The 16273-nt window shown below is 38.8% G+C and overlaps 1 protein-coding gene across 1 annotated transcript in view; it reads left to right on the forward strand.

Annotated features, from left to right (window-relative positions):
- The first annotated feature begins 2535 nt into the window (after nucleotides 1-2535).
- Nucleotides 2536-16273, forward strand: part of LOC126291471 (zinc finger protein 845-like) — a 121661-nt gene continuing 107923 nt past the window's right edge. Inside the window, exons 1-2 of the mRNA XM_049984982.1 lie at nucleotides 2536-2642; nucleotides 7095-7310. Of these exons, the coding sequence (XP_049840939.1) occupies nucleotides 2640-2642; nucleotides 7095-7310 (219 nt within the window). The 5' untranslated portion in view covers nucleotides 2536-2639. The remainder of the gene's footprint in view (nucleotides 2643-7094; nucleotides 7311-16273) is intronic.

Raw genomic sequence — 16273 nt, forward strand, 5'->3', positions numbered from 1 at the left:
ATTATATAAAGATTAATGTGAAATTTCAGCATTTTGCAACTAACTTATAGCATTTACTCTACAATTTCAGTTAAAAAGCAGCAATGGCTGGTTGTTCACTAGTGCCAGATAAAGACAGAATATTCTACTCGTGATGGAAACAATTATTATGTGGAGGAACATGTATTTTGATCCATGGTCATTACAGTGAGCTTGCACATTAGTTGATGAGACTAGTGTAACAATGAATCGAATTACTCAACCTCCACACGTAAATTACAATCAAGGTCACTCAGTGGTTAAGTCACTGGACTCAGCTTCAGGACATCACAGCCCCTGCCTAGCCATTCATATTTAGGTTTTCCTCAGTTATTTGATGGTTGAAGGAATCTACGATGGTTCCGTTGTCCAATTTGATCTTGTGCACTGTCTCTTAACACCTTGTCATTGAAATGTCGTTAAAAGATAATCTTCTTTCCCATGCATGAGTTGTAAACTTAGTGTAAATTATATCCAATTGTTCTGCTAGTTTTAGGCGCACGCGCGCGCAGGTGTGTGTGTGTGTGTGTGTGTGTGTGTGTGTGAGAGAGAGCACATACTTCCATGTTTGTAATTACTTGAGTTGTTATCTGACCTGCACGATCAGTCAGATAATTTTTTACAACCTGAATTTTCCCCCAATATTGATTCTATTAGTGTTACATTAATGATACATAAACTTATATTAAAGTATTATTATAAAGGATGAAAAACTAGAATAATGCAGAAACAACATTGCCCTAGTGGCTAAAATGATTTTATGTAGACAAGTCACAGAGAAAATGTCATTTAAGTACATTGTGCTGATTAAAATTAACATAACATGCATCATTTACATAAGTGTGATAAAAATGTAAAAACCTGTGCAACTTCAACTCCCAAATTGATTGTATTTCCATTCACAACCCGCTACGGTCCCAAGTTCGAATCCTGCCTCGGGCATGGATGTGTGTGATGTCCTTAGGTTAGTTAGGTTTAAGTAATCCTAAGTTCTAGGGGACTGATGACCTCAGAAGTTAAGTCCCATAGTGCTCAGAGCCATTTGAGCCATTCACAACTACTTATGTCCAATCACTCGTCATATTCCATAGACTCACATCTAGAAGGAGAATCTGTACTATAGCCCCCTACTATTTTCCCCTTCTTATTAGTTGGTGGTTGGGTTGTTTGGGGAAGGAGACCAGACAGCGAGGTCATCGGTCTCATCGGATTAGGGAAGGCTGGGGAAGGAAGTCGGCCGTGCCCTTTCAAAGGAACCATCCCGGCATTTGCCTGGAGCGATTTAGGGAAATCATGAAAACCTAAATCAGGATGGCCGGACGTGGGATTGATTCTTATTAGTATCTAGTACTGCAGATGGATGTTGCAAAATCAAATCGACTGAAAGAAAAGAAATTGAGAGGTTCTCCACAGGACTGTCAAGGAGAGGAACATGGGTAAACATTGACAAGAAGGAAGGACAGGATGATAAGATATTTGTTAAGATGTGAAGGAGTAACTTCTATGATGCATGAGCTTCTGAGAGCTGTAGTGTTTAAAAACTGCAGGTGAAGAGAGAGACTGGAATACATCCAACAAATAATAGACGATGTCAGGTTCAAGTGCTACTCTGAGAGAAAGGATTGACACTTGGAAGGAATTTATAAGAGCCTCACACAAAATTTAAGAAGACTTATCACATACCCCCTGAAATAAAAAGTAATAATATTTTCCATTGGGCCTTCCATCCAACATGTTTTAAAGTCGTTTACGTTACAAAATTGACGACCAAAATCGCGCAGTGATTAAGCTAATGAACTCGCATCCGAGGAGGCGGGGTTCAGGATATCTATTTTTTGGATATCTGTGATTTCAACAAATCAATTAAAGGAGATATGTGGATGATGCACTTGAAAACTGCACTACAGTTTCTAAAGCTCTTGCTGTCGATTACGGGTTTAATCTTCCTTTTTGCGTTGTAATGCTATACAGAAGTACTTTCGTAACATATGAATGCACTCGGAACCACCAAATTTCTGTTAGTAGTAAACCGAATGTTACGTATGTGGTTCAACCAGCTTTACGCTCTGCAATTGCCTGGCGTAAGTGTGCTATCATATTCGCCGAAATGGGTTGATAATGTGTTACTTCAAGTTTTTTGTTTTATAATAATGATTGCCATTATGATTTTCTTTCTTTATATACGTGAAAAAAAGTTCCGTTAATATCTGTATGAAATAAAAATCCATGTCAGTACGATTTTCGGCAAGGGTGGATTGGATTATGAAGTACCGATACAGATAGTAAAAAAACAACTGCGTAGCGTCTGTGGGCTAGTCTGTTATCGCCGCAAATAAGAGTACCACAGGATCGCATAGAGTTTTCATATTCTGATGGAATAACAATATGGTATTCGTGCAACTAAATGACATACATTTTTACTGTAATTGTATACACCTAGCGATCAATACTATTAATTTTATTTCTCTTTGGTAGCCCATTAAGTATCGATTGCGAATGCCATATCAGCATCGATGAAAGCTTTTCATGTAGATCCACAGTCAGTGTTTGTTTGAATTAAACTTACGGAAATATGTGTTAATTTATGTGATACATATTTCAGAGGTTATTTTACTATTCAAATGGTACGCATAAGTGTAGTTTATGAATAACGGAAGAAGCGAGGGTCAATTTCTATTTCGTGTAATATTCTTGAACATAAACAGCTTATCTGCAGAATGTTTTGTACGAAAATGAATGTCATTTTCTCTGCTATATCCAATAGATTACGGAAAGCGTGGCAGTGTCCCCTCTTTCCTTTACATTTTCGTCATATAACGAAGTTTGAAGGACTCTTCATATTCTCCCAAAAGAGCTGTTAACGAAACATTAAACTGATAGGAAAACTAGTGACACACGAAAACTATCAAGGAGTGGGATTATATTGTTTCAGATTTTGTGGACAAACATAAGTCGAACGAAGTTTTGGAAGTTGCCGCGAGAATAATTTGCTTGCTAGTGTGTTTTTGTCTGTAAACAATATGAAGCTTATGAATTGTATGTCACCTGGTCATATTATTTTGGCACTGATTGCAGTTGACATTTACAACTGCTAAAATTGTGTGTCGTATTTAGTAAACTGTGGTACGTTTAAGTGGCGTGAACGTCCCTTTATCCATTTATGCTCTTGGTGTGATTAAGATCAGTTTGTTGTTGGTATCAGTCTTAAATAACTATTCGTACATACGCATCAATGCATCTTTCTTCAGTGTTTTGTGGCACCGTCTAATCTGACATACAGAATTACTACTGGGATCTCCAGAATACATTGTACTTGGGATAGTCCAAGATGTGTTATGAGATAATCAGCGGCAATGACTAGTTTGAATAGCAGATTATCACTGAACCACAAATTCGTTACTTGTGTAGACCTGTGGTACACAGTAAAATTTTGTCACCTTAGAGATTTTTTTTTTTTTTTGGCCGGTTTTGTGACACACACGCGCACACACACGAGATAATTCTTATTTTAGATGAAAATGTTTTACAGGGAAGGATGACAAAAGTACTGTATAGAATTCATGCCATTATTGATCTCCAATCATTAGTTTATATTAGTGAGCGTATTACCATAATAATAAAAATAATACACCAAAATGTAACAGCAAGAAAGAGAGAGAAACTTTAAAAAAGTCTTTTATTTGATTTTCATGAATCATTGTTTAATGCAGAAAATTCCTTATTGATGTTTGTATCTTTCCCTGTTACTCATGTCATTTGGTGTATCACTTTTTATTCAGCAGTGTCCTTTTGTAACTGATTTTATGTAGTTATTTTTCATTGAGTGACATCCCAATTTGGAATTTTTTTATTGTTATTCTCCAGATATTGTGTACATATTAACTTTTCATTTCTTGCGGTGTCTGATAGGGACGTAGGCCTAGAAATCAGTAGTCGATGACTTCTTTTTGGTATTGACCCATTTTCTCTCTGTGCCAATCAAAGTTATTAAACAGTACTTAGTGGTGTTGTGTTGTATTAGCCCATGACAAAGGCTGTGTCCCGTTTATTTTATTTTATAAAAATATAACTTACATGTAGATTTTGTCTCGTTGATTAGTTTTCAGCTGGGTGTACCATATTTTGTTACAGTTGTCTTCACCAACTTTCAACGTAACATAGAGATAAAATGAAGAGGTTTATAAATTGAAAAGAAAGATGAAACTATGCCTTCTTGAAATTCCTGTTACAAAACATCAACATTCAAACAATAAATGAAGATTTTAATGAGTTGCATGCCAACTAGCAGTTCCTTTTGTAACTGGGATTATATTCTTATTGGACACAGTTAATTATTGTTATACGATGCATATCAATGCGCTCATATTAAACTAGGAGAAGGAAATAAACAGCCTCTACTTCAAATAACCAATAAAGTAAACTTAACAGCTTTCCAAAAATGCTTTCATCTTAAGTTTGCTGTGTTAAACATAAACTGAGTAATCAGAAAAGTGTGTGTGTGTGTGTGTGTGTGTGTGTGTGTGTGTGTGTGTGTGTGTGTGTGTGTGTGTGTGTGTGTGTGAGAGAGAGAGAGAGAGAGAGAGAGAGAGAGAGAGAGAGAGAGAGAGAGAAAGTCACCAGACTTGTAAATAGTCAGCACATAAAATGACTTCCACATCATTAGTTAATCATCCAAATGTCCGTGTAACATGGTACTAACTAGCATATTCAATTCATTGTTTTCTCAGTCAATGGTTGAATGGTGAAACCATAACAAAAAAATAAATGCACTAAATTTGCATCACTAAGGAGAAGTCATTTCATTGAAATATATCTGATACCATGGATTAGGGGCATGACAATGCACTAATAATGACATAGAAATAGAAATGACCTACAATTTTTGGAATTTAGCATGTAGCAGTTGCTCTTCAGGTTCCTCTTAGTACCATGGTGTTGAAATTGCTTGTAATATCTATAGATGCTTAAAACCAACACTGTCTGTCCTCTGTATCTGCTTGCGTAGTTGTGTGTTAACATGACTGCTTCAGGAGCAGGGCGATATGTTGGCCCCAGATCGAATCTGCCCGGAAGAATGACAGGAGAGGGGGGGGGGGGGGGGTTGGGGTTCTGGCCAGCTCAGATGTGGTTTTTAGGCGGTTTCCCACATCCTACTATGTGAATGCCATGCTGGTTACCACATCCTGCCGCGGGTACATGCTACACAAACAGTTAGTACACTTGCACATGGAATTTACTCCATACCCAGGCAGATTAGGTACCATGCTTGTGTCATTGGGGCTGAATAGGAGACTGATGACCTCTGCTGTTTTGTCTCCTTAAACACTTACTGTATACTATAACACCGAGCAATGCGCACTGCCAGATAGTGTCACGGTAACGATATAGACATGTAGATAAGCACAACTGCAGTACTTGTGGAATTGAATATATTTGACAGTGCTATGTTGCATTTGAAAACACTACATTTTGGAATTCACTATGTCAATGGCAACATTGTCATGCAGCCTTAGGCATTTGTGGTGTCTTGACAATGGAAGCAAATGTCTACACTAAGTGTGCACCAAGCCATCCTATGGCTGATGGCATTGAACCATTGATTTAGACACGTCTGCACAGATTGCAATGCATCCTCCACTCCACTGTCACATTGGCTTAATCAATGCAATGCTTAAACAGGAGTGAAAGATGCGGTGTAACACTAGGCTAGAATGCGAACAGGAAATGGGAGTTTATGGTGTATTGGCTGTTTATTATTCTCTCTCTCTCTCTCTCTCTCTCTCTCTCTCTCTCTCTGCCTGTCTGTCTTTCGTGGACCAATTAAAGACCATGTGCCAATTTCAATTCCTTATTTATTGTTCTCTTCTCTTCTTCCAGTATTAAGTTCGCTATGTTTTTTCCTCCTGTCTTCTGACAATTTCACACTAGCATTTGACTCCATTGCCATGGAACCCTTCTGTATTCAACACTTTTTCTCTAAAAACTTCTGTTTTTTTTTCTATTGCTTTTGTATTTTTTTCTAATTCAATATAGATATCCAGAAATGCCAGTCTTCTTTTAATCATTACTTCAGATATGGTTTTGTTTTTTACATTTCAATATATTTCATAATTATTGTGTAATTCCCAACCTCCTTTAGCTTTTGTGGGCATAATTTTTTCCTAATAATTCTCCTTTCTGTTATTTCTAATTTATGTATATTATAGTTTAATGTTAGCCATTCAACTGCTTATAAACATTCTGGCTTTGCTATTGTGTTGTAATGCCTAATTTTTACATTTTTAGACATGTGGTTTTTTGGTGTAAAAGTCTTTTCCATTTTGCATATCTTTTGTTCTATAGCCCCTTTTTTCAAACCAAGGTATTTAAATTTTTTAATTTTTTCAGCTTGACCAATACCCATTTCAGAAATTTGGGTGCATTTTTAATGTTTGTAAAAACTTGGGTTTTTTCTGCAGAAATTCTTATGCTGATCCTACTGGCTATTTTGGTTTGTGTTTAGTGACATAAAATTTGTATTTTCAGCACCTGTGAAATATCAGAACCATGACTAACTCCAAAAGTAAAAACAAAACAGGACAGTTAAGATAAAAGCCTTACTTTTCAATACATCTTCAGGATATTATGAATAGTGGCCAGAATTTCTCTTAAAAATTTAGAAAATGTGTGTTTAGAAGTGCAGTAAGCATACCCTCTTGATGGTAAGGATGTTTTCAGCAGCAAAGTATTGTGTTACTTGTAACTGAAGGCAAGCTGTGATGTTATCTAGCGTACATGCACCTGTCTTTTGTGTAGATCTAGAAATGGAGGAATTCAGAAGTAGTTTTACTTCTTCTTATTCTTTTAGAATGATAATTCAACCCCTTTTCAACAACACTTTTATACGTTTGCATGTCTTACGTTAGTTGACACCGTCATGAATACAGCGCCAGCAGAATATCAGACTGTGCATATGGAGAAAGCCTCAGAGGACGATGGTGGTGTGGTGCTTGTGCAAGTTTTTGTTGTCTTTTGAAGTGTGGCTATGTAGCTCCAAACTGTCAAAAGTTAGCTATACTGCATCTTTGATTTCACAGGCATACATTGAACCGGGTAAGATGCCACTCCACCAGGTGAAAGTGGAGCCGGTGGATGACAGTGGTGAGGACTCTGAACCAGTGTGCGGAGGAAATGAAAATGAAGACGATGAAGACATGGCGGTTCCAGACCCCACATCCATGTTGTCCGTGCGGTTCGAGGAGGAGGAGCCCTCTAACTTGAAGATCTCCATTGATCCTGCTCCTACTCCTCCAGTAAGTATATTTGTTAGTGCATCGTGACAAGGTAAAAGTGTAGGATAAGGCCAGTGGTGTATTTAGGGGTTTTGTGCAGGAATGTTATCAGTATTTGCCGTCAGGTATGAAGGGGACAGAAGGCGTGTCAGCTATTGGTGTTACGCAGCCAATGAGAGAGCAACAGGCAGACGACATGATCCGAAGTAATAGTCAGAAGAGAGGGTGAAGCATTGCTGTAAACAAGGATTATAAATTTATTTGCTCCTTGTTTGAGTCACAGCTATTTAAACTGGGCTACTATCTGCAAACCAAGACAGCATCACAGGCCATAATGTATTCAAAAACGCAGTGAAATATTTCCCTCCTCTTTGTTGCTACACAATCAATCTGCATGAGCACACGGAGTAAGTGGATCAGTGTTTTGTAATTAAATTATGGGAGGAGCCAGGTGGAACAATGTTTTTGATTAAATCATGGGAGAAGATATGTGGAGCAATGTTTATTAATACATCAAACATGTGATTCTATTAAAAATAAATATTGGTCCATCTGCCTTCTTCCACATTTCAACTAATCATTTCACCAGCACATTTGATAATTTTTTTTGTCTCTGCAGTTAACCTGTACCAATATCAGTCCACTCTGTAGCATTTGTTGCCAGAGTCACAAAATATTTCTCTTCAAACTCACTAACACTCCCAAAAACAGCAAACAAAACAACGGTTTCAATTTCGGTGCTAGAAATGCATTGTTTCTCTTCTTGCCTCTCATTGGTTGTGTCAAAAAAATCATCCCGTTGGTTACGCGAAACTGATGTGTTGCTAACCTGTGAGCAATAGTTAAGCATCACAGTGACTGCTGCTGTCCCTGATCTGGACTTCAGCCTTGTGACATTATGGTAATTTAAAATGCAAAAACTTTAGGTTATGCTTGATGTAGCCCTTATGATTAACAACTTAAAAAACAACCAGTCACATTTATTGCATAACTACTGCAGTGTACATCCATGTGAACCTACTTGCTGTATTCATGCCTAGGCCTCCCTCTACAATTCCACCCCCGCCCCCGCTCCTTTTCCCTTCACCTCACCTCCACTCCTATTCTATTCAGTATGTAATCATTACTTATTGGCTCGTTATGAGAATGAGGCTAACAATTGTTTGATGAAGAAATAATAACGTTCTTCAATTTTCTTCTGTAGCTCCACACTTCAAAAGCTTCTGTTGTCTTTATTTCTGAATAGCTTATTGTCCACATTTCAGTTTCATACAAGGCTACACTCCAAAGAAATACCTTCAGAAAAGGCCTCACGACATATAAATTTGTAGTGGATGTTAACAAATTTCTTTCCTCCTTCTTCTTCTTCCTCCCCAGAAATACTTTTGTTGCTATTGCCAGTTTGCTTTTTATGCCCTCGGGCGTCACCAGTTGTTTTGTTGTCCGAGTAGCAAAATTCATGTAGGTACTGCCTTTTGTGCCTTATTTCCTAACTTTATTTTATCAGCATAGCCTGATCTAATTCGACTACCTTTCATTACATTTGTTTTACTTTTTTTGATGTTCATTTTGTAAACTCTTTTGAATGCACTATCCATTCCATTCAGCTGATCTTCTAAGTCCTTTTCCATCTGACAGAGTTAGAATGTCATTGTCAATCCTCATAAGTTTTTATTTCTTCTCTCTGGATTTTCCTTCCCTTCCCAGATTTCTCCCTTGTTTCCTTTGTTTGCTAACGGATTTTAATAATATGGGAAATAAACCACAATGTTGCCTCAGTCCCCTCTCAACTACTGCTTCCCTTTTATGTCTTTACACTCTTGTAACTGCAATCCGACTTCTGTGCAAGTTGTAGATAACCTTTTGCACCATGTATTTTATCCTAGCTGTCTTCAGAATTTCATTGTGTGTTTCAGTCAACATTGTTGAAAATTTTCTCTAAATCTATATATGCTATTACCACACTTCATTCTACCTTGTGAGATAAGTTGTAGGGTCAGTATTGCCTCCCCATGTTCCTACATTTTTGTGAATCCAAATTCATCCTTCCCAAGTCGTCTTTTACAGGCACCTATATGAATATTAAGAGCTCAGATGGCAAGCCCATACTGAGGAAAGAAGGGAAGGCTGCAAGATGTAAGAACATTGTAGAGTAGGCTGCTCCATCACTGTCCATCGAGCAGGGGGGGGGGGGGGGGGGGGGGCGCTCAGTTCGCCAGAGGGCAGATGCGGGTTGAATAAGCAACCTGCCACGCAGTCCTGTCACTGTTTTCGTGGACTGCTGTATTGCTGTACACCTGGGTGTGTCTGATGCTTGGCATTGTACGATTTATTAATGCTTCTCACTTCCTAGTGAATGTAGCTAAAATGACGACCCATTGCCATTTTCCTTTTGCGCCACGAGATGCTTAATACACCGAAGAAGAATAACATTTAGCATAGCTACATGCCCCCCCCCCCCCCCCCCCATGCCCATGTTCATGTATTTGCTGGCTATTGTACAGTGCTTAACATGAGGAGAGGTAAAGAAATGAGAAGTTTGCCTCTTTGAGCAAACAGTATCTTGCCAAATCCAGGAAATGGGGTGTGGATCTGGAAAACCGACTCTAGGAGAAAGGTCAAACCTTTGTTGCTGCTTCATTAGCACTTGATGAAACCACTGCTGTAACAGATTATGTACAGCTTACCGTATTTGTGTGGGGTTTATAGAATTCTCGGGTGTCTGACCAGGTCACTTCATAATTCCTCCATGGTATTTTGGCAAGCGGACATGCTGTCATCTTCAGATGGTCTCTGACTAATGCTGTGCTCCTGCAGAATTTATCAGAGACTACCTGAAGAAGGCAGCATTTCTGTTTGCTGAAATATTGTGGAGGCATTGTGGCGTGACCTGGTGAGACACCCGAGAATTCTATAAATTAAGAATACCTTGGAAAAACACTAGATTGCATATGTGTGGGGTGCTGATTAAATACAACATATTTTTCAGGAGCTACTAGATGTTATTTCTATGGTTTACACTACCACAGGTTGTGAAATATTTGAGGTTATGCATGAATCTGTTGAAGACGTGGTTGCCATGAGTGGCCCAGCATCCGTGAACTCTTAGCACCATGCAGTGTTTGTGACAGTTTGTGCATCATATTGCTCCGTACGCTTCCTCCAAAACATTTTTTGCAGGCCTGGATATCCCCTATTTGCTGCCCCACATATGCTCTCAATCTAAATTGGAGTTAAAAATCAAACTATAGAAAATCCAGGATGGAATGTAACAATATTAGAGAAGGAAAGTTGCTACTCACCATATAACGGAGATGCTGAATTGCAGATAGGCACAACAAAAAGATTCTTACACTTAAAGCTTTCGGCCAATGACCTTTGTCAACAATAGACACACACTCACGCAAAAGCAACTCACAAACATGATTGTAGTCTCAGGCAACTGAAACCACAGTTACCAGCATTACTTTGATCTATAAGAAAAGATTAAAAACAGTTGCATCCTATATACTACTACTACTACTACTACTACTACTACTACTCAGTGACCTGGAGCAATCCTCTCTCAAGATTCCTGAGTCCGACCACTGGATATGACAGTAAACCCTGCTGTGACACTGTGTACCATCACCAGTCGGTTTCTACTAACTCCTCTGTAAACCACACAGTATCACAGTCTAAAGTCAGAGAGGATAAGGCCACACACAAAAACTACAGTGTTCAAATTTACGTTGAAGCAAAATCGAGTTTGTTCTCTACTAGCAACTTGCCAAGTCCTCTGCATCTGTTAGATGACACAACCAGCTATAGCTCATGTTGGATATGGTGACCGATGTGCAGTTACCATTTTTCATCCAAAGTGCTGGGCTAGATCATTTGTTTGTTTGTTTGGAAGAGGAGACCGAAAAGTGTTTTCCACCTTTCGGTCAGTCAGCAATGACAGAATGCATGACACGATATGGAGGTCACTATGATTTTGCATTTGGTGCATATTACATGATATATTGTTGCGTATGAAATTTAGCTATCATATTGAATTTTTCTTTAGATTTGGGTAGAGGCATCTATCTGCTACCTATCTCAAGAAAATTGATCTGATGTAGCACACTCATTTGCTATTGCACGGCACCAGCGATGAAGCCAGAGTGAAATACCTACAACATTCCTCATCTTTGGTAAAATGTTTCTGAATATTGAATCGAGATTTTGGAAAATGATAGCATGAAAAGAGGAGAGTATTTTGTCGTATCGTTATTATGTAAAACTTCATTATCTGGTGTGTTACTCCAATAACTACAGACTTTTTTGGTGAAAGAATGTAATTTTTAAGGCCCATCGATAGCTGGTTAAATGAGAAATGCTATGGGTTTTGGAACAGCTCATGTGAAGACATTACACTTTTTGTTCCGAGGATGGGCTTTTTCATAAGCTACTGACTTTACCTTTCCTCACTTAATAAACCATTGTTTCAAAATTCTCTTACTATTGTTTATGCAAAACAAGTTAATGAGGAGAGACTGTTTAAACTCCGCTGTGTTATGGCAAAAGAAGCAAATTTTGACATGGCAACCAGAGAAATGTGCTATGCAAAATTCTTTTCATGTGTAGACATTTCGGCCAGTCAATCTCCAGAGAAGAAACTAACACTTATAATATTACTATAAAGTGCTGCTGCCTGCCTTTCAATATTGTTCCCAGAGGCTGCTAGGAAACACCATTCATTCTGTGGGAAACACTAGCATTTGAAAATCTCCCACTCAGGGCTCTACACCTGTTAGCCAGATTAAGCAAAAACTGCCCACTTTATTGCAGTCAAGAAAACAGTTCCTGTCCCTGGAGGACTGGAAACAGATGTTGTTGCCCACAGTGGCAACTGACATTCACCACCAGAATATGATCCATTACAACACACACACACACACACACACACACACACACACACACACACACACACACACACACAGAGAGAGAGAGAGAGAGAGAGAGAGAGAGAGAGAGAGAGAGAGAGAGAGAGAGAGAATATTTGTACACCCGCATTTTTCACACATGACCATCATCATCTCAGGATACCGATGCCCGGCTGTGGTGACCATGTGATCTCAGCTGGGATGGGTAGTGGAGGCACAGAAGAGGTGTGGAACAGGGAGGTGAAGGGATAACAGGTTAGGGGTCGAGGAGGTGCTTTATTACTTCCTAAGGGAGCATGCAGGAATGGAGACGGCGATACTGGGCTGTTAGGTGCAGTGTTGGGAGGCTGTGTCACACGAGGAGAGAAGCAAAGGTGGGAAGAGGACTATGTCTAATCGGGCGTGCTGCGGGGGAAGAGAATGGGGTAGATAGCTGGCGTGTGTGTGGCTGGAGTGGAAGCAGGAAAGGAGATGGCTGTAGGTGGGAACAGGGATTAGTGAAGGTTATATAATTTGATTTTTTTGAGGTGATAAAATAATATGATGACCCCCTTGTAAGGTGCTGATGTATTGGCTGTACAACTTTTTAGTAACCTTTGACACGGGCTTCCAGTAGCCACAGGCTCCTGGACAAGCAAAAATCTTTGGAAGTGGCAGAAATTATTTTGGTTGGTGTAGTGAACCATCCAGCCATGGTGCACTTCTTTCTCCTGTCAAAGAAATGTACTTTCACCTGTCAAAGAGATGCACTGAAGCATAATCAACATGCCTCCACATTGTACCCACACCCCATATACATTGATTTCTCCTCCCACAAGAGGAGGCATCAGTGTTCAGCGATTATAATGTTGAGTTGATTGCATTTTATTTGCTGGCAAGAGGGAGGCCAACAACTGCCTATGGAGTTGCTGTCTATTTTAGATGACATTTGACAATGTTGCGTTATGCTACGTATATGTATGCACCACTTGTCAGTCTGCTAAAGGTAAGTGTTGCCTTTCCTTTATTTTATGTATTGTTAGGTGATGTTTGGAAGAGTGTAGCAATTATTTTCAAAATTTGTGAGGTAACAGGACTATTCTTTAAAACATTACGGCATAGATTTTAACTAGCATAGTAGTAGCCCACACAGAAATCTGAGCACTATGTCTCATCACTACTCATACTCATAACAAGAGAACTTGGCGGTAAAATGAGAGCACAGCGAATCTTCAATTTGACAGCCTGGAAGGCGAACTTTGTAATAAACAAACCACTATTGGAGCAAATGGTTGTAACAAGAGTACACCAAAGAAAGCTGTGGTAACGAGGGGTAAGAGCAAGAGCACTCGGGAAGAAATGTCACACAAATTGCCCACCTGCCATAAGTGTATGGCATTAAGGGGTCCTCAAACGCTGAATATTTATTGTGCAGTACTGAGCACTGTCCAATAATACTGAGCATTTGAGAATGTAAAAATAATGACTCTCGTTCAGTATGTTGTACCATCAACGGCAATATTGCACAATATGCACAAGTTCCCGCTGTGACTGTGTGCCTTGTAAAAGTGATGACTGGTGATCCAGTGACGAAAATGAATGTGGATACATAAGGAAAGACAGATGAAAGGAGTCATATGCTGAAATTCATTCAGGTGAGTAGTTTGATTACATATTCTGTTTAATATTTGCTCAATTATGAGGCATATTCTAAAACTAAGATCCATTTGGTCATAAAAAAATAAGCTTGTGTGCCATAAAAAATAAGCTTGTGAGTCATAAAAAATAGGGTTATGAGTCATTAAAATAAGCTTATGAGTCATAAAAAAATAAGCTAATGAGAAAATGTTTTATTGATAGTAATATTTCACAACATAACTACTTTGCATTTCTACATAATCATTGTTCACATATGTACACTTTCTGTAATGTTGCACCAGCTTCTTTAAACCTCTGCGTAGCAGTCTGCCACATGGAAATTGAACCAGTTGGTAATGCCAATCTTGAGTTGATTACTGTTTTGAAATAGTTGTCCACTCAGTCACTTTTTCAGATGAATGATTGGGAAATAGTTGCTTGGTGCAAGGCCAGGACTCTACAGAGGGTGTTGAAAAAGTTTCCAACATAAATCTTGAATCTTTTTAGTTTTGGCAGCAGTGTGAGGGCATGCATTGTCGTCAAGGAGGATTATACCAGCCGACAGTTTCCCGCGGCATAGATTTTGGATACTATGTCTCAGTTTTGTTAGTATTTCACAGTACACTTCAGCTGTAATTGTTGCCCATGATCAGTAAAATTAATCAAAAGGGCACAATTTTCATCCCAAAAAATGGTAGCTATCATTTTTCGATTCAAGAATAGAGTTTGCTTAAACTTTTTTGGTTTGGGTGAACTTGAATTTCACCTTTGTATTGGTGTACAATATCCACCTCATATTGCCTGGAACAATGTGATAAAACAAATAATCTCCATCTTGTCCACAGTGCTACAGAAACTGTCACAGTTTGTGATACCCGAGCTGTTCAGTGGCAATCCTGAAAAATTGAGGTTTTAGCAACATTTTGGAATTCATAGCCAGACCATTAAAGATCAATCGCCAATCATTTTGAATATTTTAGTTTACTTGATCAATTTTCGAACTTGTTTCTCACTCATTATTTCAGGTCTGTACACTAGGCATATCTCAGAATGGATTTCAGCAGCTGAAAATCCTTTTACCAGCAAAAACCTAATCACAGCACATGGTTTCAACAATTGTCTCAACCATTGTAATCTTCTCTCACTGACTTCCAAATAACTACTGAACGGAACCAACACTGCAGTAGTTTCCTAAAGAATTGGTAGACAACCGCGCATGTGTGAAACTTCATTCAGGCATACTGTTAGTTAACCTTCCGTCGGGCGCGGCTATTCAAATTGATACACCTCCACGTTTACTGTAAATTATTTGTCAATGAGTGGCAGCACTGACACCTACTCGCTTCTAGCTAGCCTTTAAAGAAATCTTGTCATTGTTGTGTGCTTCAGTGTCGATACAACTGCTCTGTTGTCGATATATGTGCTGGTTGATCAGTTTGATACACTGCGCCCGTTCGTGTTGCATATCAACAATTCATTTCTTTGGTTATCAACATAACTTAGTAAGTAGTACAATGTTAATACGCAATGTGTAATGCGCTTACTTTCTTTTTGGACAGTTTAATGGTCAGTTAAGAGTGTTTGAGTATCAGGTATCAAATTGATACACTGCACCTGACTGCGTTATTTTATAGGAATTTTATCATTTTAAGTGTGAGAAACTTCATCATGCCAGGCTACAGTAAGACGTACAACCTCCTTGATCCAAATCATGTTGCAGAAACACAAAAAATGTTGTTCGAAGAGGATAATGATGAAGTTCAAGAGGAAGATTCAGAAACAGAGGAAAACGACAGTGAAAACAACGAGGAAGTACTGGAAGGGACAAAGAGACAAAATGGAATTAAGTTCCACCATCGCAGAGAGTACGTTTCAGGGCACACAATATTATTCGAAAGTTACCTGGTCCTATAGGTGCGGCGAAAGCATTGAGAGCGCCTTTTGAATGTTGGAATTGCCTCATAGATGACGACACTTTGTCGATTATAGTTCTGTATACCAATCAGTATGTTGAGAGCGTCAAAGCTTCTTTTCAGCGAGAGAGAGACATAAAACCTATAGATATTATTGAATTAAAAGCTTGCATTGGTCTTCTGTTTTTGGCTGGCGTTAACAAAAGTAACAGACGAAGCTTAGAAGATCTGTGGGGAAGTGATGAGGATGGAGTTGAAAAATTTCATCTCGTTATGAACATAAAACGTTTCAAATTCATCATGCGGTGCTTTAGATTTGACAATCATGTGACTCGCGATGAAAGGAGAAAATTAGACAAGATAACAGTGATTCGGGAAATATTTTCACTGTTTGTACAGAATTGCCAGAAATCCTACACTCTCGGATAAAACGTTACAGTAGATGAGAAACTTGAAGGGTTCCGTGGAAGGTGCAGTTTTCACCAATACATACCTAGAAAATCAAACAAATATGGAATTAAGATATATGCACTTGTGAATTCCCAAG

The sequence above is a fragment of the Schistocerca gregaria genome, chromosome 9 (assembly GCF_023897955.1).
Source record: "Schistocerca gregaria isolate iqSchGreg1 chromosome 9, iqSchGreg1.2, whole genome shotgun sequence".
Taxonomy (NCBI): Eukaryota; Metazoa; Arthropoda; class Insecta; order Orthoptera; family Acrididae; genus Schistocerca; species Schistocerca gregaria.